The 22,848-nt window shown below is 38.7% G+C and overlaps 1 protein-coding gene across 2 annotated transcripts in view; it reads right to left on the bottom strand.

Annotated features, from left to right (window-relative positions):
- PDS5A (PDS5 cohesin associated factor A) overlaps positions 1 to 20,091 on the bottom strand; it is a 78,957-nt gene extending 58,866 nt beyond the window's left edge. For both annotated transcript variants that reach the window (XM_021533194.4, XM_085577800.1), the window contains exons 1-2: positions 19,825 to 20,091; positions 18,865 to 19,035 (exon numbers count right to left, since the gene is read on the bottom strand). In XM_021533194.4, the coding sequence (XP_021388869.2) occupies positions 18,865 to 19,035; positions 19,825 to 19,851 (198 nt within the window). In that variant the 5' untranslated portion in view covers positions 19,852 to 20,091. The remainder of the gene's footprint in view (positions 1 to 18,864; positions 19,036 to 19,824) is intronic.
- Between the last annotated feature and the right edge of the window lie 2,757 nt (positions 20,092 to 22,848).

Raw genomic sequence — 22,848 nt, forward strand, 5'->3', positions numbered from 1 at the left:
TATACTACAAAACAGTAACAACAAAAACAAACCCCTAAGAGACAGGCACATCAAACCAGCTCCTCAGAAGGCACTGGCTGCCATGAAGAATCTCTGCCAGCAGCTGGTGATGTGCCAGCTACCACACCTACCAAGAAAGATGAACTGCTGCAAAGAATTTCTGATCAGACAAATTATCTTTCTGAAGCACTGTTTTACCAGATAATTTTGCTACCTGTTCATCACTATTAACCTGTATCAAAAATACAAACAACCCCCCAGCTTTGTCTTTAGGCAGGTACCAAGCTCAAAACTAAGGCACTACAAAATGGAATGAATGCAAAATGCAAGAATTTTCTTACTTTGTGCATCTGGTGGTTTCATTTTATTTTTAACTAGCCCCATCAAAAACTAAGTTTCTGAAAATTCTTAAAGCACAGGGGAAAATTGATGCAAACAAATTGGACCTGAAACTTATCTGGAGTGGCTTTCCTGGCTGTAAGTCTTAATTTCTCAATAAGGAGGAAGAAAATTAATTCTAATAAATGTATGGAAAGCACTGTATTTTTAGAATTCATTTAGCAAGCCTAATATCAAGTACCTTTAAGTAACAGACTGACTTCTGATGTGAAATGAATAATATTTTAAAGAAATTTTCTATCTAAAAATTGTCATTACAATGGAGTGGGAGACCAAGGGAAAAAATAAAAGGTACTGATATTGCTGATATAAGGACAGAAAAGTCAAATCCACAGTGCTCAGCAAAAGGATGATGCTAAAGACATAATGATTACGTGTAGGATATCCAGTTTCTGAGAAATAAGCCTGCAAAATCAATGATACATTCATGTATGTAATTCTACCATAGCTAGCAAAGAATAATATGAAAAGTCTTCAATAAATTCATATTACCACCATAACTGCCAATATGAGAAGTGCTGAAATATTTCAAATCAAATATGTTATTTATAGAAAGCATCTTCCTAGACTTTACAGGACAGTATTTAAAAATGTTAATTTTAATTTTTTTACTGATCATTTTATAATACCATATCTAGACTGTTCCATTTTGAGCATGGGAGTAATGTGTATTTGTATGTCCAATGAAAAAGTAAAAATGAAAAGGCAAGGACAGGAGAGCAACAACAAAAAAGAAAAAGACAATAAAACAGGTTTTCCCATTTGTGTCTTTGTATCATGCCTATTTTTATATGCTGGGTCTTGACATTTACACCCAATCACCAGTAACAGAATTATGTTTTCACTTGTTTCTAAGTTTGTTAAACATTGTAATAGTATTTTCAAGCAATATAGTAACCTTGAGCTGATTGAAAATTATCCCAAATCCAGAATAAGTACTCTGTTTATAATATCATGACTTTTTCTTACCTAATTAAAGAAAAAAAAAATTCTGCTTTTAGAGAGCTCTTAATATACTTTTCTGGACTACCAATATTGTTTTAAAGGATATTATGTCACATAGAGAAGTGGTGGCTTTGCTCTGATTTTCTGCAGTTATTTTAAGGTCAGGCTAATAAAGTCTGGACTTAGAATTTTTCTCTAGTATTTTGAGAACTAAGTAACTCCTTATTTCCATCATAAGAGTTCTGTGACTACTTTGCCTATCAGTTCCATCAAATTCCTTCCTTGTAGATAGCTAGAATATGACCATAGCTGCTGTACCTGTCCCTCAACATTCCTCCTATGTAGTCACAGTTTTATGGCTACTTATTTTGTGAAGTTTGTTCCTTACTGCCTATACTGTAAGAAACAGGCAGTGTATCAGATATAAAGTGTTAATACAAGACCTCTTTTTTTAAAGAACATTTTCAAAATGTGACTGATGTTTTTTAACGCTCCAATAGGGAGCGTCTTGTACTAAAACTTCTTTTTTGAAAAATGGAAAGCTCACTGAGGTCCTGAAAATCAGAGAGCACTGCCATTTCCTTGCTCTGCTAGAAAGAGACTACAGATAAAGACCTTTTTTTTTCATTAAAGAATATACCTTACATATTTAATGTTTAATTTATGTCTTTAAATACATCATTCAAGTTCAGTCTCAGAATTGATGATTCAGAATTTAGCTGAAAACAACATTTCACTAAATTACATTGCTGGAATCAGCAACCTACAAGTACCAAATATAATTTAAATAGCTACCAGCAATATCCTCGTAAACAATGCCTAAAACAGGAATCACGCAAAATTTCTGAAAGTCCAGCGTACTTAAAAAAAACTTAAGGCATAGTAGCTCTGTGTTTGCAAAACACTTTGGCATGGTCATCCAGAAAAATCACTTCTCACCATGACAAAATTTGAGACGCTTCCATGGCAAAAGTATGAAACCACGCAGGAGGTGATACCTGAGAGGGGTTCTTGAAGTTATACCCCTTAAATGACTTTAACACCTAGCTCAATACTTTATTAGAAATATTTGTTACCCACTATATTTTACAGTTTGAGTTTTCTTAACTCATTCAGTAAATTCCAGCACAACAGATGCAGTGTCTCATGACAGTGCATGCTCTGCAACAGCGAGTAACTTTTGCCTTCACTTAAAGAGCTGGAAAATTCATCTGATTCCCTTTCTAAGATCAGACAGATGAAACAATGTTAGCCTGTATTCCAACCATGAGCATAAATTTGTTACCCACTGGCACAGGGTTTGGTCACTTCACAAATATCTGCCTCTGTGACACAGTGTCAAAGAGAAATTTGAGAAGCTTACAAAGAATGCACCAAGCTTCAGCACAAAAAATTATGATTGCCCAGAACACATAGAAAGCAGACACTTCATTAACAGTACTAGCCTGAAGTGGCCTGAAACCAAAATAACATCTCATTTTAAAATTATCTTTGTTTCTCTGACTCAAAAATTACAGATTTCACTTCACTTGCTCAGCTATAAGTGATCACAGAACAGTAGGCCACATTTCAAAATTCATCTTCACAGAGAGGAAAGAAAACTTCAGAATGCACTTTGGCCTACAAATTGTAGAGGTATGCATGCAATAGTCTTCTACAGCTGCAAGAATTCATTGGACATACTCAAAATGCTGTTGGCTGAGATTTATGGTCAGGAAACAAAATCTGTCAACTGCAATCTTTAGCGCCTAAAACTCAAACATTAAACTGAAGCCACTTAACACCTTAAAGAAATGGCTGAGACCTAGTATTTTACTGTGAATTTTATGGGAGAATTGTGGAGGTGGAAACAAGCAGTAACTTAGGTAGGCCAAGTAACTGATCTTGAGAAAAATGCTTCAGTATTTTTATTCCATAGTTCCAAAATGCTGATACATTAATGATGAGATTAATTACAGAACTCTGTTCCAGATGTAGAGAGTAGAGTGAGCAACACTAATCCAGATGGAGCTCAAATTCCTAACCAAGGACAGAGGCCAAAAGATGTTACTCTCAGATTCCACTATTGGCACTTTCCCCATTGAAGGTCAGTATTACCTGTACTAAGGACCAAAAAGAAGTATCAAAGGGAAATAATCCAGCAAAGAAAACTGAAGGACAGAGGGAATGCTTCCTGCTGCCCACTTGAAATCATTGCCTTGTTTTACTTTAACCTTCGGCATCTTTCTTTTGCAAGAGCTCTGACTGCTCACATATGGGGCTAAAAAATGGTAAAATCATGGGGTAACACTCAAATCAGGTAGTGGCCACCTGCATATTGATGACAGTGTGTCTACAGGATTTCTTTTGAATTTGCCTAGGAGCTGCCTTCAGAGGTCAGAAGACAGCTGTCTTGTGTGAATCAGGTATTGAGAACTCAAGCAGTAGGAAAAGCGGTTTTCCATCACTGTATAAACTTAAGCATTTTGTATCCTATGCCCTTATCACTTCTCTCAGATGAGAAAGCATATCTCCTAGTTAGCAGTCTTAAAGAAGCCTAGGAAACCCAGAACATCTTTCCCCCTCATTTTCAGTATGATAGTATGATGGTTTTACAAGCATTCTCGTCAGGATTAAGATACCACAAAATAAGTTTAGAGTAAAATAGGTATTAGCCTCCATCTACCTTCCCATAAATGTACCCAAATTTCTTTGTGCTGGTCAAACCTCTGAACATTTGATCCACAGGTCATGAATGGTATCAGTTACTCACAGGCTTTTTTCATATACTATCAAAGACTTGCCAGGTCAAGAGTCGCATAAGGTCTCCAGAATTCATATACAAACAAAAAGATCGAACTACAGGAATCCAAATTTCTTACTCAGATGTGAATATATGTAAAGCATGTCCATACATTTATTTCTTAAGCATTATTTTGAATTTTTCTGAATTGAAGAGTAACTTCAATAATAATATAAAATGAAAATTAAACCAAACAAGCCACAAACCAACTATTTAAGATTAAATCAAATTATTTCAAAGTAAGGATTTGTATAATCAAAATTACCTATGAAACTTAATCCAAAAATTTCTGGCAACATTCCCACACTATTTTCATAGAAGCTTCCATATAAAAACAAATTGCTACTAGAAAAGCAGGCAAAATTCAATTCTAACATGAGCTCAAGTTTAGCAACTACAGATTTTTGGTGCATATAACCACTAAAAAACTGCAAACTCCTTGCAAACACTGACTCTAAGAAGAATAAACAAAATTATGTTCAAACATATTTCAACAGCACCTACATTTTCGGGACTCATATCAAGGAGTCCTTAATATGTTCTGCACAACTCTTAGGTCCTGAAGTGTAAAAAATATTACTTAAATGAGTTAAAGAAGAAGAGTTCTTACTTTCTATTAATAATTTTGGAAGCACTTCATGTGCAAAAGTAAACTTCCGAGTCTATTTCTTGCTGTAAGTCCTGTGGGATGTTAATAACTGGCTTTGATATGACACACAGACAAAAAGAAGCTTCTTATCAGTTCATGCTTGGGGGAGAAAGCTATTTATGGTTCCTAGCGGCTGGAAAGTACAATATTTTTTTTTTGCATTATGTGTGATTATCTGGAAAGAAAAGATTCATCTCTGTCTACGTGTACGTATGCATGCAGTTACTCCCCTACAGACTGACACACATCCTGGTAGTTATCACATATCTCTGTTTAAAGAACAACTCCAGAAGGCATTAGGAAGGGAAAAGACATTAAGAATTAAAGCCAGCATGAAGACAAATATGTTTGCAAGCACTGGCCTGTACTACCTACTCTAGTTCAACTCACAGCACAAAACTCAGTAGTTTGGACTACAGAACAGAAGACCAGTCTAAACATCACAGGCTGCACCTCATAACCATAACACTGGTACAGAACTGAGAGCCATCATGCTTAGGGAGGCCAAAAAAACCACTGAAACCTCAAATTCCTTCTTTTGTACAAACAGGACAGATGTTAAAAAAGAAAACCAAACAATCCTGGAGAAAAGGTGTTATCTAAGTATTTCTCTCTACTATTACTACATCAATTCTGAAGTCAAACATAAAATCAATTAATTTTGAAAGCAATTGTGTATTAGAATGAATAGTATCTATTACTGCAGTTACTCAGCTAAATATTAGAAAATTTGTCGTGGATTCCCCAACATTCACGCTTGTTCAAAATTACTAGTGCCAGCAAAATCCACATATTGTGTAGAAACAGAGCACTGATCTCAATTGTTTGTAACCAGAGAACATTCCCCTCTGTTTCTTAGCTTCTTTTTTCATACATGGAAGGCCAGTATATCATTCACTGCACCGAGATTTGCAGCTCCCTGAAACAAGGGACACACTTCATTTTGTTTACAGATACTGCCTCACAAATGGAGGGGGTGGAGGGGTGTTTGTAGAATTTCTTAGGGTGTAGTTTCATGGCTGCGTATGTCAACCCAAATCTGCCCTTCCATTATGCCAGCACATAAGTGGCTGATAAGTGACACTACTGAAAAATCCAGTTTTCTGCCCAAGTTACTTTTCAGGTGTATCTGCTTCCTGAACCAGCTCATTACATGGCTGTAAAAATTATAGGGGAGGGTGAGACTACTTCAGCCCAATCTCATGGTGCAGTTTAATGACTTAGAAGTTGATTTAGTAAGGTCAAACTCAATGAACACAGTGTCCCAAATTCAACTGTCACTGCAAGTAATAGTTCACCCCAGTATTATCACAGAGCTCCTGCGAAAGCAAAGAGACGGTAGTAGGCGACTGTGCAAGTCACACTGATCCAAATGAAAACTCACCTGGAAAAACTGCTTTTGAATTGGATAAATTCTACAATCCAGTATCCTACAAGCCACAGATACACCTGGATAGGCATGGGGAAAAGTATGGCCCACAAGTAGCAAGAGTGTTTAACTGGCTCATAGTGCTGGCTTTGGTGTTTGTGCTTCCATACACCAGGGTTTGATTCATGGCAATCCTCCATCTACTACTAGTTGCTACTGGTGTAGCAACTCCATTTCCAACATCAGTTTTCCCTTCTTTCCCTACAGTCACTATGTGACTCTGTTTTTTACTTTTCCTCCTCTCACTCTTCACAAACTTGATTTGTTTCTATGACTTTAGGAGGGCTGGTGACTCAAATAAGGAAAATTACTTTGAACCATTATTCTTGCTGAACAGCAGTGGCAGCAGCAGTGAAAATGAGCAACTGTTTCTTCAGTAGCAGCATCACAATAAAAGTACTCAGAAGTATTCATATACAACAGTGCCAGGATGACAAGCTTCCAGAACACAGTTCTGGCAGACTATAAAGAGAATTAGCCTTTTAAATTTATTTCTTTATTTTAAAGAGAAACTAAATTGATTTAGACTATGTTAGTATACCCACTACGCAGGTCAGCTCAGATCACTAAACTGACTTGCAATACTCTACAAGACCAAACCGTCATTACTTACTCATCCACACTGTAACATCCTGATGAAATTATTTTTGCTTGCAACTTTGTTTTTGAGCAGAATATTGAAAAATATTATAAAAAATTGTGGGAAAACTCTCAACGAATCTTCTAACAACATCAACTACTAATATTGTCCTTATTTCTAAAATTTTGAGGTTAGTTTTAAAATTCATTTTCTGTGGATGCTGCATGATACCAGGGTTTTAACAAAGTGCTGAGAGAGATCAATTCAGATTCTGTACAGAAAAAAAATGGATGACAGCCCTCGTACAGACTGAAGTTGGAGTAACTCCGAGGAGTCTTAAGACAGTGTGAATTAGGGCACTGCTCCACAGTATGAAGAATGATCAGGAGGCAGAGCCTGTGAGATAAGAGTCCCTCAAGGTATTTCTCAAACCAGCTCTACTGCTAGATAAAAATCTAATGGTGAACTCCATCCTCATAGACATACACAGGTATCATAAACCAGTTTTAGTATCAAACATGGAGTGACACACAGAGCTCCATTACTAGGAAGAGTATTCTTTAATCTACATAGCATATCCAACTCAGACCAAAATGCTCCAATTTGCACAAGAACATAAACTAAGAACAGTATCTAAAAATGTCAAAGTGAAACAAAATTAAATGGCAGCTTTATAATCTGTAATCTGACTGAAGGTGATTTAACCTTTAAAGGCAAACATAGGCTAGGACTGAAAGACCGTAACTCTGGAAAACATTACACACCACCCCCGCTTTCCCAGTTGAGATTTAGAAACACAGACACCATGCTTTTTAATCCCATTTCAAAGTGATTTTTTTAATGGCTTATTAAGTTTTCTACTGACCTACTTCCAGTACTATTAATGTGCATATATTCTACAAAGATAGTTTTTGTACTTGGTGAACCCTCCGTTTCCTAAAGCAAAATTCTCATGATTTTACAGCAGTCTAGACTACCTGTTTCAAAAGGAACAACGCTGAAATCTTATTTCCAGATTTCCCAATTTCCCTTCAGCTACAGTTATGCCTACTTTCATATTCTACCTACATTTTCTAAGAAAAAAAATGTTACTGTACAGGTCACAAATGCAACTACTAGACTTTCCTTTAGTGACTTCACATGAGCAAAAATCTTGACACTGCTATTCTACTGGTAATAGCAGAAGAAGGAGTTTCTGAGATGGATTAGAATTTTTCAGGAATAATGACACGTGCCAACTACATTTATAAAGGATGATTGAATTAGGCATTTAAATAAACATGCATTTTCAAGGAAAAAAAAATTTAAAAGCTGTCTTAGGTTCTTTACTTGCCTTCTAGGTGAATGAAAGTTAACTCTGCAGCACCTCACTGATGAGAAAGAAACACTTGTTAAACTCGCACATAAAGGGCCACTTTTCCCCCCCTCACAGATCACAGAGTTGTTTTCAACCATCATAACAAAGTAACTGAGTTTACCTGCTTTATTTTTATTACTGCAACAGCTTAAGAATTAAACTTCCTTTCACATACTCTACAATACATTGTGTCATTGTGCAAACAAAGCAGCTAAATTTCTGAATTATTCCTCTTCACTACTTGTAAACAAATTTTCTAAAAGAAAATTTTTTTCCTTTATCACTAACAGGAATAAGGCACAGAGAAAAACACTGCAGTCAGAATTAAGTGACTGAGTATCAGGTTCTACTCTCTTAAATCACAAGAAAATAACTATTTTTATATTCCGCAGAATTTACTTTCAAATAATTCCCTACTAAATTATGAATAGTTTGATTAAATTTCAGTAATGAGTTTATTACAGAGAATCATTACTGCATTTGGATAATTAAGTATATGCATGTATTTTCAAATGGTACCAGAAGAAAAGCACAGTTAAACCACAAAATTATATTAAAATAACAGGATTTACTATACTTTGACTGCCCTATGGACCAAAAAACAGAGTAAAAATTTTAAGGCGAAATATGCAACCACATCCTTCCTTACACTGAATTTGTAACAGAAGTCAATTTGCATTTTTTTTTTTTTCAAGGAACAACTTCTTATAACCAATTTCTTTTCATATCCACATCGCTATTGGCATAATTTGTAATACTCATATTGCAAAATTTCTTTATATGAAGCATTTCCTAAATTCAACTATAATTTCATTGCACACATTCTCCTTCAGCACTTGTACCATAACCCTGACTCTAAGTAGCCAGAAAAACCCGAAAAAGGTAATTACATAAAAAACCACTATACAAAACATCAATTAAAGAACTTACTGCTTGTCTTTTGAGATTTTAAATTACTTCTGAGTGATCTGGATTTTGTTGCATTTTTAGATTCGTTTTTTTATTACTGCTTTACCCTTTCACTAACATCATACTGTATAAGCAATTTTCATCAAGCTGAGCACAGAATACAAGTCTCATGTACAGTTGTTAAAAACAATCACTTTTAAGTTTAAAAACTAGTAATACTTTTGAACACCATGAACCACCAGTTTGTGGGTTGAATATTATAAAGTTTTTGTGCTATATTTTTCTTGTTTATCTACTGTACTGCTGCTATTTGACACTGATTTTATCACGGGCAGCAGAATTGCCACTGGCTGGTTTCCAACAGATCTCTTCCCCACCACTCTCCTCTCAGAGCTGCTGCAAACCCTTGCCTTGCTCTCGTCCTCCTGTATTACCTGCCCACTTTCCTGTGGGTGCCCTGTCCAGAAAGCTGGAGACGGGGCAGCAGAACCCCTAAAACATTTGAAACACCCATGAAATAATTAGTTGAATTTATTCCAGCTAGTACATGGCCTGCTGCCTTTTGAAATGTTTAACAGTGCTGGCCCATGTTCCTTTGTGTAAACAGAATTCGGAGGTTTCTATTCTATTCGGCAGCAATTAGACAAGTGTTCAATCTCTGAAACCTCTAACTGCCAGCAAGTTTTTGAACTAAGTAACTTCAGGGAAGATCAGTAACAAAGAAATTCGAGTTATTTAATTAGAAAAGAGAGGTCAAAACATTTTCCCAGGCAAAGTTCTATCACACATACAAAGTAAACTGAGACACACAAATGTTTCCCTCCTGTTTTTGAGAGATTGATTTTTGGGTACTTAAAACAACAGTAATAAGATTTTCATAGCAAGCACAAGCTTAGAACTGGTCTTTTGATGGGCTTTCACACTCGATGCACAGATAAAACAGTTTTTAAGATCAGTAAGTTACATAATATTTTTAAAATATTGTAAAATTGCAGGCGTTAAGCTATTTCTTCATGGTCAATCAGGCTATTTCCACAGAGAGCCGTAAGAGAGAGAGACAACAATTGCAGAGGAAGGGGAATTCTTTAATGACTGCAAGCAAATTCTAACACTACTAACTACTAATCCAGTCACTTTATTTTTAAGCATGTGCATCTTTCAGATGCTGTAGACACCAAAGAATAGTGTGTGGGAAAACTCCAGAAATATAAGACTTCTCCAAGATCCTTTAAAAAAAATGTTCTTCCTTCTTCTCTTTCATCTTTACTATCTGTTCAAAAATTATTGGTAAATAGAAAATACATGTCTCTTTAATGCTTATAAATGTATTTTGCCAGTACAAAACTTTTTCTCTGTTTCAATAGTTTGGAAAGTTTTGATAAATCTCACAGAGAGAGATATCATAATTTCTAGCATTCAAACCTGAAGACATGAGGCCTAAAATGCTAACGACTACCAAACTGTATTCCAGCAAAACGTGAAGGTTGTACTCATGGAAGACAACAGAGTATCATTAAGATTAGGTAATATAACTGAACAATGAGAAAGAAACAGGAACTCACTTGGGAGTAAGACATTAAAAGGACTAATCAGCCTTCACAGTAAATTTGAAAGGATTTTTCCCCCACTGCAAAACTGATCCTGACACTGAAGCTCTGACACCTCCATCAGCTAAGTAGATAATACCTTTGATCTCACATAAATAAAATGTATGTTTAGAACATCTCCATGCTATCCAGGTACCAGAAAGTTTTCAATATCTTCATTCCTGAGCAGCAACTACATTGTGCCAATTTTATCTTTGTTTCTCCTTAGCAGTGTTTCATCATGCTTAAGAGATCTTTACAACAGCCAAATTCTAATGTCAGCACAGCAGCGGGAATACAGTTCATTCGTTTACTGCAGCTGCAAAGCCAGCAAAACACACATTGCTTTGAGTAATACCAACAATAAGCATGTGGTTTAGATTTCTAGGTAACAATGATGATTAACAAGATATTGCAGTCTGGGAAAAAACCCTCAGATACAAACCATGTTTAACATAAACTGGGGACTACAGAAAAATTTGGTTTCTCTAACTACCTAAATGGCTAGAATATATACTGTGAACCAAAGATCTGCTAATTATTTTGTCTGTTGTTTTTCTTTATCATAGCAGAAGATGCACACTGACATTAAGCAGACAAAAAAGTATGAACTGATTCATGTAGAAAAGTCAGAAAAGTAACCACATACGTATGTCTGATTTCTCTTTCTATCAATCATCTCCATATCTGTCTGAAAGCCCAGGGATAGTTTTTCTTTCACTTAATATCACTGGTAAGAGAATAACACTTCCTTTATGAGTCTTTGACCACAGCTAAAGCTCCTGCTGTTTTGCAAACTTAGGCATACAAACTCCTCATACGAATGCAGTCTGTCACAGATTTTGTATCCAAGCTTTATTTAAAATATTTAAATTCACAAAATGTCTCCCACATTGTACCATAAAAATACATACTGACTTGCATATCCACCTAAAGTGATTCCTATGACTAAATCATGTCACTTACACTGAAGACATCAGTAGAGCTCTGGTCTGCCACAGGCTTCCAGTATGCCCCTAAGTAATACTTAGCTTTCAATAGTTTGTTTCAGTTTTAGAACAGGGGGACAAACTCAGATATTTGTAATTTATTGTTATCACAAAACTCTTATTCAACTCTTTTACAAGGTAAATAATCCTGTACTTCTCAAACTTCTACGCAGTCTTTATAATAGTAATGTTAATATAGTACTTGTTAAGTGATTACACACACACACACAAAAGGAAACACCACAACGAAAATCTTGAAGCCATTACTACTTGGTTCCATTCACATTAAATAACTTGTTCTGGAGTTAATCAAGGTTGTTTAGTAGAGAAGAATCACTCAAAGACCACCTTTCCTATTTATCAAAGATGGAATATTATAACTGAAGGAAAATACTTGAAGAAAATGAATATTGTATATTGTATTTTGAAATGGCAAAGTTTGAAGATTTGCATGCCAACCTCCCACCTATTACAAAGTTTCTATACAATGCCTATAAAACAGCCTGTAACACAGTTTTCACAGAAAACATTAGTCATTTTCTGGGTTTTTTAGGAGAGATGATAAGACCTGATTTACAGAAGCCCTAGGCACACAGAAATGTAGCTGAAATCAAAGAAACTTTCATTCTGAACATATAAAGTGCAACAGAATGCACTTCAGAAGACACAATTTAGAAATAGAAATCAGACATATGAAGCCAGCTTGTCTTTCTGGTATTAGGGTTTGGTTTTTCCCTTTTCAGTAACTCTACAGTTCCCCATCTCTTAACTGTGATTAACATCATGCAGTCACCTCACAAAAAAAAGCATTAGCATAAGAATAAGATTAAAAATTCTTTGAAGTTTATAGTAGAATAAATAAGGGCATAAAGACTTCTGAACTAGTCTGTCCATTTCAGCAGTCAGATATCAGAAGTTATCATTCAGCAACCTTTTAGGTGTCCCCCCCCGCCTTTCAAATGGGGGCTTTTTTCCCTTTCACAATACATTTATCTTGGTGTTGCTGGGAAACCATTAGAATAATATTGTACATGTGAAATTGCCATTAATTACTGACGCACTTGTAACAAAAGAGAATTATCAGATACAAAAACAAAGGGTGTCATCATCAATTAGTTTAAAATTCAGTAACATCTGGGTGAACTTGGTAAGCCTACATGGTCTGTTCCTCTAAGCACTGACAAAATCGGGACATTTACAAAGCAATTGGTTACTATTCCATTGGAAAAAAAAAAAAATCAGAGCACAATTTCTTCTTCTCTGACTAGTGGCCTGTCCTAGTTAATGAAAAATTTGATTGTTACATGACTCAAACTAATTGAAAAGATTAAACTATGAGCAAAATCAAATTAAAAATTTGGCTTTAGGCTTAATGTGGCCAGCAATAGCTCAGGAACATTGCAACTGCAGTCTGCAATTAAATGCAATTAATGAAAGTTTAAAATTCTTAGAATAATTAACTGTGGAACATTTCTGTAACCTGGCTGTATGATCTCCACAAAATTACTTATAATTCTTAAATGTAAGCATGTAAATACATGCAAGTCACCCATCCAAGACATGCCAGCAAAGAGCATTTATTAGTTAATATACTATCCCACCCACTTACTATGTATATACCTTTTCCTCTCAAACACACCAAATTATTGTGGGTGACACAACAGATTTTCTTCTACCAGATGACATTTTAATTTGTATTTTTAGTATTGTTTAATATAACTACCTACATAAAATCCTGATCAGATCAAAGGTCCATCTAACTACACAAGCTCAGAGAGCAGCCATTAGCTTACACAGAAATATCAAGTTAACTTTTTTTCCCCTCACATAACCGCAACCTATTCCAAAACATTTAAGTAGCAACAAGCAACCAATTTCAATGTGATATAACAGAATGCCTAAGAACTACCTGCACATTATATGACAAACTGTTAGCATTACCTATTTCTAGTGGTATGGAAACACAACAGGCCAAACTACAAAGGGGCCAATATCTAATAACCAGAGGAACATGCAGAAAGACAATGGAAAGAAGGAGAGGGAGGGTGTTTGTTTCATTCTTGCACAAATACATATAACAACTAAGACATGCCAAGGAACAAGATAGGGAAGACTTCAAGGCACACCTGGGGTGCTAACTTCCCCAGACGATCACAAGCTAGGCCTTGGGGTGGGCATGGCAGGGGGAGAATTGCAGAGAGGATGGAAGGGTGTGGGGGGCATCAAAATCAAATGCAACTTTCACAGCAAATGCCTTGCCTGTCACCATGGAAAAAAGAACAAGACTACTGGACTGATTGAAAAGCAAAAGGACAATCATTCCCCAAAAATTCCAAACCTCCACAAAACAAAACCCAGAATCCTAACCCAGCCATAATAAAGAACTGTATCTCCCTCACTAAATTCTAACCTATAAAACTTAATTTCACAGAAATATATTTAAATGCTGCCTTAAACCTGTGTTTAAAATTTCCATGTTGAAATAAATTTATCACTTTTTTTCCTTTGAGAAGTTTCAGAAACTTTTTTTTTTACTTGTGTACATTTAGTGTCTGATTAAATGCACCTTTTAGAAATTTCATGAATTTGTGTTTACACTGATATCTCAAGGTAAAAGAAAATGCTGCTGTGTATTTTCTTTTTGTCTACAGATTTGTCTTACACTTTACCAAACTGTACAGTTTTTAGGACAAAGCTTTATCTCAATTCACCATCCTGCATTCTTTCTTTTACATTAAAAACTGTAGCAGGCATGATGGCTTTCCAGAAACAGTGCAAATGTCCCCATCCCTATCTCAAAAGAAAACATTTGCTACCTTTCACGTTCAAATCAACTCTGAGGCTTCTTCAACACTCTTAGGTAGGACTGCCACAAAAAGAAGTTGGTTTTGCCTTGAGCCAGTCCAAGTTTTTGTGAATTTTCCTGATAAATTACACAAGAAAAGGGCTCAGGTTAAAATTAACTTAGTCGGAGAGGGGTGGGTGTTATGTTGCTGGTTGATTTTGAGGTTTTTTCCCTGCTAAGTTTTAACCTGGTCAACCCTTCCATTTTGGTGTGCAGCAAAACAAAATGCTACAGAAATGGTACAGAAACAGAGGTTGGGACAAGCAACTAAGAGCCCCACATATTTTGGTGGCAATTCTAGCTTTGCGTACAAGGGCTGTTTATGTCAGTCACTGAGAAAATCAGTCTCTATGCATTTTGGATTGATGGGGCTATTTGTAATGTATCTGACAATTAAGTACACTACTATTAATCTTACTCATAATGACTAAAAATGTTTTGTATCAACGACATTTTAATATTCTCTTGTAATTAAAGTCATATCTTGCAGTGGCTACCTGCCACGACCTCGGGCAGATAGGTAGAGCCAGCTAGCACTGCCTGTGTGAGGCCGGGTGGCCACCGCCAGAGAGGACAGACACTCCAGGGGAACGGCGTCTGCCACCCTGGTGCCGAGTGCTGAGGTGTGGGTTGTGCAGCTTCGGTAGCTCTGCACGCTGAGAGGAGATGAAGAGATGAGAGGAGGACACTTGTCTGCGAGCCCAAAGAGTCCTTTATTTACCCAAGTGGGGCAAGAAAGGTGCCCTCTGGATGGGTGCAGGAACAAATGCTAAAGAAATAAAAGATTACAGCAATTTAAAAAGGGGGTGCAAACCTGTCTCGCCCAATGGGGATAAACCAGAGAGGGATGACATCGACTATAACAACCTATGGTAACATAACAGGGGTGGGCACAAGGTCAGGGGACAAATAGAAAAGCTAAACTGGAGTGATTGATACAGAACTTTCTGGAAGAAACTGGGGGTGGTTACAGGATTGACAACCAAAAGGGTATGAACAAACTCAGCTTGATGGAACCAAATAAGGAGAAAACCGGGAGAGGTGAGAAGACTGACAGATAACTGGGGAGCCAAGTGGCGGGAACTTTTGGGGTAAACAACTTGGAATAAACCAACAGCGTGGGGACAAATGGGGGAGGAGAGCATAAAGGATAACATTAATAAAACCAACTGGCTAAATCAAACCACACCACAACAATATCTGAGATTTAATAGTTTACTGACAGCAATATACAAGTCTGCAGTTTAACACAGCAGTAAAACACAGTCAATTTTTTAAAAATTGTAATAGTCATAAAGAAGCTTTGCAACAAAGCAGATGCCAAGATTCTAAAACTTCTTTCAGCTCTCAACTATCTTATGGAAAGAAATATAATATTGCTAACATGATTGCTCTCATGTTTTGCTTAGGTTCTAGTTTGATCTCGGAACTGAAGGAGGGCTTCTTGGGTGCCCTACAATTGTTTGCTTTTTCCTTCTATCACTTGGTTATGCCAAAGTTACCACCCCTCTTCACAAGCCTTACCAAATTGTCAAGCACCTGACTTGCAGCTCTAAATCAATCCCTATATAAATAACTTGAACATCTGCCCTGTAAAGAGAAAGACTGACCTAAAAAAAATTATTTTGTAGTCAAAAGTACAGTAAATCTCAACACTCTGCTACGTGCTAGATGCCTAGTTTCGTTAAACTTAATTGGATCTATTGAAAGGACACTTGACCCCAGACACAGCACACCAGTTAAAATCACTTCCTCAACAGCTGAAACTATACATCACATACTGTCTCACTCTAAGAAGGCATCAAACCATAAATGTAATCTAACACTCCAGAAACTACCTTTGACTCCACTGAGCACCTGAACTTGTGTTTCATTTGCCATACATATGCAATCCTGAGGCATTTCCTTTCTACACCTCTTTAAAGATGTATGTTCATTTTTAAATTCTCAATATTTTCATTTTCATGACAATGATAATGTTATCATACATTATATCATACATCATATCAAAACACTTGGAAAGCATCTGGCCTACATTTTATTACCCACAACCCCAAGCAGAAGGAGGGAAAGGATATAAAAACATTCTTTTTAAAAGTCCTTGGCACAAAAGCTGCTGCTCAGGCACTCTGGGACAGGTGCCCAGAACGTCTCAAGTTCCAATAATAAGAAAAGCTTTCATTAGAAGAAGAGGTCTGGACACAAAAATACAGATGCGATACCAGGAAACTTGCAAATAAGGACACAAATTTGTAACCAGTTAAGTTGACCATGACTTCAACACGCTAAAAGAACAAAAATTTGCAGGAACAGATCCACATCCTGGTGGCCAAAACTCTAAGTTGCACATTTTCTGTAAGAAACACCTTCTGGAAGAGCATCTTTGGCTGACACATGGCCAAGAAGACAAAAAATCTACAATTTCAAGAACTGATTCGTGCCTGAGTTGCTACATTCTGCTAAAGTTGGTTTTTATCATTAAGTCACATTTAAAGTTCTAGAAAGTTATCTTCTGAAGAAAACTTGAAGAAATTGAACAAAACTTTTTCAAGAATTTCTATCCCAAGCACAGCATCACCATAACATTCCACATACCAAAATGCATTTGCTTTTGTAAATTAAGTTGATATAAAGAAGCTCGAACTTCATAATGAACATACACATTATACAAAAGCATAAAGAAAAATACATTCATTGGTTTAGTTCTAGAGTGTACAGTACTTCCCATTTTCTTAATGCTTCAGTAAAGTCCATACCTGACAAAAAAAATTCCTCTAATTCAGATTAAACAGTACCAATACTGTAAGAAAAATCTTTCTCTTTAGTTTCAGACAGAAAAAGAGTGTCAGTAGGTGCAGCAGCAAAGTATTTTTTTCTATTTGAAGTTACTCTCAAATTTTTTGGCTGTCTGAAGTCCGTAACAATAATTCATTAAAAAACAACAGGAAAGAAGTCTGCTCTTAGCCTGGAAAGCATGTCTAACACACACATGAATTCAGTAAAACATGTATATATGATTTTGAAATTTCATTATTCCTATTATATAAAAATGACATAGTTCACCATTCCAGATCCACCAACTGGGACAAAATAAAATATTTGTTTCAAGGATCACCTCGAAACTACATTCCTTTACATTCCACAGACTTTAATCTGAGGTATCTGTCTAAACAGTCACAACTCTAGTATCCTCTCCTGAAACTGGCAACACTCCACTGCAGTTTTGAAAATACTAGGCCAAACTTGTCCATTCAACAATTTTCAAAACTATAAATGGACAACAAGGCTCATTAAAAAAAAAAAAAAACCAAACAAAAAAAAAACCCAAAAAACAAACAAACACTTTTTAAGCCTAACTGCTTAAAAAACAAAGCACAAAGCCTATGTTCTCCTCACATTTATACCTAAGAAAAATTTTTAATGTACTAACTGACCTGTCCAGACCATGATTTCTATTTTTCAGTCTTTACTGTCATGGGAAACAGATCATCAGATGATAGAATATTTCCAATCTCTAGAAATTATTACTCCATCCTGGGCATAGGACCAAATCCTAGGTTACAAAAACCTTTGGTCCAAAGACCATGGTGTTAACAAATGAGCTGTGTCAATATTTGATCAATGCTCAACTTAATTCTCTATTTTCAGCATGGACTTAAGAAATAATCCTACTGTATCACAGTAGCATTTAATTTTTTTTGCAGTGGAAGAAGGAATTAGTAAAGTAAAAAAGAGGCAAGACTTGCACTCCTCCAGGATGCTGTCAAACAAGCAGAGAAGATGCTTTTCTAGCAATCCATTTTGCTCAAGAAAATTTAGCAATTTTGTCAATTACACTAAATAGGAAAAAACCAGTATGTATCACACTAAGTTAAAAAATCTTGAAACAGGTTTTACATTTGAAACTATTTCAAAATTCCATCCATAAAGTCCACAAATTAAGCTTTGTTTTTTGCGAACAGTGTGATCTTTTCAATCATAAATACCCTTATGTAGACCTACTTGTTTCCTCTGCTCAACTATACTTTCTTCAAATGCCAGAACCCAAAAAACCACCTAGCTTGCAAAAAAGTTTTGCTAGCATATCCTGTAATTATTACTTATGATTCCACTTCGAATCTCCTCTCTAGACTGTGGATATGTTTCGTGTACAAATTAGCAGTTAATGTATCAAATCCAGCATTGAGAGAACGCACAAGAGAACAGTAATGAATTACAAAATATGGGAAAAATGGGTCCTCCACTCTTAAGGAAAAACAATGAAGTCATATTCCCTTAAAGGTCTGCAGGCAGGAAGGACAACAAAACTCTGGCAGTTCTCCATTCCAGCGATAAAATGTTTACCTTAACAAGTAAAAGTTGCAGGGAGGGGGGTGGTAGTCAGAATTGCTCACCTTTAACCGTTTAACCACCTCATCGTTGGTAATTTTGTCCGTAATCTCCTTCACTCCAGGAGGATAGTAGATGATTTTACCGTCGGCAGCGGGTTTTGGTTGGGTAGCAGGGAAGTCCATCCTGGCGCTGCTGGTTATAAACTTTCCTTCTCCACAGTCCTCTACCGGCCTCTATCGGTCAGAAAACAAAAGTTCAGCAGAATGGAAACGACTTTCTAACCCTCTTTTTCCATTCCTCACCCTCAATTCGCTGAAGGCCCCGGCTATCGCCCCGCCGGCCGCGCCCCCCGGCGCTGCCCCCGCCGCATCCCGGCGGGAGCGAGGCCCGGCCCGCCGCCGCTCCCCGCGACTCGGGCCTCTTCGCTCCCCTCCGGCGCCTCCTTTCATTGCCAGGCTGCTCCAGCCCGACACTGTTAGTTCGCAGCCGACGGTTTTACAATGAAATTTGGGGCCAAATCGAGGGATACCCCGCGGCCGAGGGCCCCTTACGGCCCGGGGGGTGGGCCGGGGACGCCGTTCCCGGCCCCAGGAGATGGCTCAGAGCCGGCACACCGGCCCGGAGCCGGGAGACGAGGCCTAAACAGTTAGGCCTCAAAACTATCGGGAGGCAGAGAAGCCAACAGGAGAGGGGGAGGGAGGGAGGAAGGGAGGGAGGCGGCGGAGAGCGCAAACAAAACCCCCCCGCGAACCCCCCATTCCCTCAGAGCCCCCCGCCCGCCCTCCCGCGCCTCCAGGAGCTCCCCCGGAGAGGCGGCCCGGCCACTCGCCACTTTCCATTTGTTCCCGCAACTTCATGTCCCCTCAGCTCTCGCCCCGCACCCCCCCCACCCGCCCCGCCGCCCCGCATTCGGCCGGGCCCACAAAGAGCCCCCCGCAGCCCCAGCTCCGCGCACACACCCCCGCGGCCGTGGGGAGCGGGGAGCGAGCACGGGGGGAAGCGGGACCCGGAGCCGCCTTTACCTCATGCAGCTCCGGAAGGTGCAGCATTGAGCAGCCTCCGTGCCGGGTGGTGCTCGCCGCTCCGCCGCCACCCCGCCGGCCGCTGCCCTGGGCACTCCCGCCGCCTCCTGCTCCGCGGCGCGGCAGCTCCTGCTCGGGAGCGCTGGCTGGGGGAGGGGGAGCGGCTCGGTGGCGGCAGCAGCGGCAGCGGCGGCGGCCGGAGAGAGGGGGAGGCTCGGGCGGAGCGTGCGCCGCGGGCACCCAGCGCCGCTCTCCGCCCGCCCAGGGAAGCGCAGCCCGGGCGGAGCCTGCGCGTCGCCCCCGCCCCTTCCCCTTCCCCTGCCCGCCCGCGGCCGGCGGCGACGCCCCGCCGGGAGCCCGCAGCCCCCGCCCCGGGCAGAGGGCGAGGCCGCCCAGTAAGTCTGGCACCGCGCGGAGCCGTGCGCACGGAGGGCTGGAGCGGCGCTGCCTCAGCTTGGCTCCTAAATCCCCCCGGGGCGGCGATGCCCGGCTGGCGCCGAGCGGCGATGCCCGGCTGCCGGCAGTGTCAGCGAGCGAGCCCGCGGGTTCGCGGCTGCAGCGCGGGAAGCGAGTTACTTTGCTGCTTCCTTACGGAGCCCAGGCCGCTCGTGGCTGCGCGGGCCGGTCCCTCAGGCGTCTGGGGCCTGGTCAGCATGATAGAGAAGAGTGTGCGGAAACAGTGTGGGGGGCAGAGTGCTGTGGCCGGCGAGAGTGAGCAGTCCTTCTTCAGGCAGATGAGGGGAAAGAGGAGTATCCACCCTTTGGTTGTAAATCTTAAGGAGAAACTTGACTATGCAGACCAAAGGAGCCGTCACCAGCCAGCTCAGGAAATCCTTCCGTGCAAAATGTCTTTCTAATTTAATATTCGTATTTCGAAGGGATGGGATATGTCTGGAAAGGCAATAACAAAGTGGGATAGATCTGTTTGTTTTGAATCTGCAGTATGTACCGTGTCGTGTTTGAAGTGTAGGTGGCTATGAAATATTTTCTAGATGCCCATGCTGCTCAGAGAAGATGTGTGACAGCTGAAAGATGACTCTTAACTGATCAAGACTAATTTCAGGTCTTCAGCTGGTTATTTTTGTTATTCAAACCAGCTAAAAGTATTATTTTTCTTAATTTTGCAAATATCTAATGAATTTTCTTTAGAGCAAGTTGAAGGTGGGAGGTCAGGACTAGTCTCCATGGAGGGATGTTTCTCTCCATGGGGATTGCACAGATATGACAGGAGCCTCTCTACGCACAGCAGGGTGGTAGCTAGCATGGCCTGGCAGTGGCAAAGGAAAGGTGCAGGAGGGTGAGGGGATGGGATAGGGGTAAGTAAGATTATGGTGAAGTATGCCAAATTCCAGCTTTACAAGGTGCGGGTGGAAAACGTACAAAGACTGAAAAGCTTTTTGGAGCTTCAGGTGTAATAGCATGTGGGTAGGAAATTGCTATCCTACACTTGTGGTCCTCGTTTCCCTGCATTGTTGTCCTAGGGGAGTTAAAGCCTTGAGTGTCCACAGCCTCTATGAAACCAGCTTAGAAGGATTATAGTGAAAGTGACTGAGAGTTGCAATGAACACTTGGAGAATCTCAGACACTGATTTTGAAATTTAGAAGGGTGTCATCAAACCAGGCATTTAAATCTGGCTGTGAATCCAGACTTAGATAAAATGATTCTCTGTCAGCTTAAGGATCAGTGGATTTGGACATTGACAATAGACAGGTGACCCTAAGGTTGTACTGATTTTAGTAAATAGATAAAGCATGTAATCTTTTTTCCCAATCTAAACTGAAGGGGCTATTTAGATTTGCCTTAATGTTGAAGTACTGAGACTAGCTATCAGCTTTAACTTGTTGTCAATCAAATGAGATGTACTGTCAGAGCTTATATACATTGAACATATATTTGGGTCTTTTATCCTTAAATTTGTTACATAAGGTGCTTCCTTCTCCAATCAAATTACTAATATAAACCATTTGGTGTAGGTTCCTTATTTTTAGTACACTTCTGATAGCATAATAAATTAGGAACAACTCCTGGAAGATTATTCTGTAACTAAATAAAGTATCTATATCAAAAACCTATATGAGCTCTTTTCACTTTAAATAGGAAAATAATCTAAGTAAGTAAAAAGCAATAAATTAATTGAAAGAGTCCATTGCTAAGGTTTTTTTCATGAACCAAACATAAAGCTAGAAAGATGTTAGGCAGACTTCTCTTTGGGCAGAATTGAAGTGCTACAGGTTTTGCATTCCAGAAATTTGACCTGTCTGAATTTCATGGATTTTGATATTTGTTTTCAAATATTATTTAGTTGTTATTGAAAAGCACTGTGTTATGTACATCATTCGTGTGATCTACAATATCATAACTTCTTGTTGTAATCTTGTAGTTAAAAGATTTTTTTTCAACAAACTGACGCCATTTTTACTTAGAATTGTTTATACAATGGGTTGTGAAGTAGGACTAAGAACATAATGGTTAAGGGCTACTCTCCCACAACTTGCTTTTAGTCTAAGACAAACACAATGCAAAGCCTTCATTATGCAATTCTAATCACTTTTATTTTTCACCAAATAAGATAATGTCTTGCATTGTAAGGAATATGTACATTGAAAGTAGCATGTAGTTAGACAAGGCAATTCAAAGATTTTACTTGAGAGAGCCAGGCAAGGTTTGCTCATTCAATTAAAATTCCGTTTCATCTTGCAAAGTTCTTAGTGACTCCCCACACTGAAGTACTCTTGGCTGTGGACCAAGATCTTTCTGTCTTCTTTCAGATTTCAGATAAATAGTGAAGTTAGAATAACACAGTAGGTCTTGAAAGGCATCAGTGGAAGGTTGACTGTCAAGGAGTTTGCACAAGATTCCTGCTTTTATGGGTAATGAGTGATTAGTCAGCAGTATGTTAGCCAGATATGTAGTGTTTTGAGTGAGTCTTGGACAAATCATATCAGCAAAGTGGCTGAGAGGAGTAGGTGTAAATTTCTGTAATCATGGGCTGATTAGGCAATGGTTCTATCTTTTCTCAGAAG

This window comes from Lonchura striata, chromosome 4, assembly GCF_050655825.1.
Source record: "Lonchura striata isolate lonStrDom1 chromosome 4, ASM5065582v1, whole genome shotgun sequence".
In the NCBI taxonomy this organism is placed as follows: domain Eukaryota; kingdom Metazoa; phylum Chordata; class Aves; order Passeriformes; family Estrildidae; genus Lonchura; species Lonchura striata.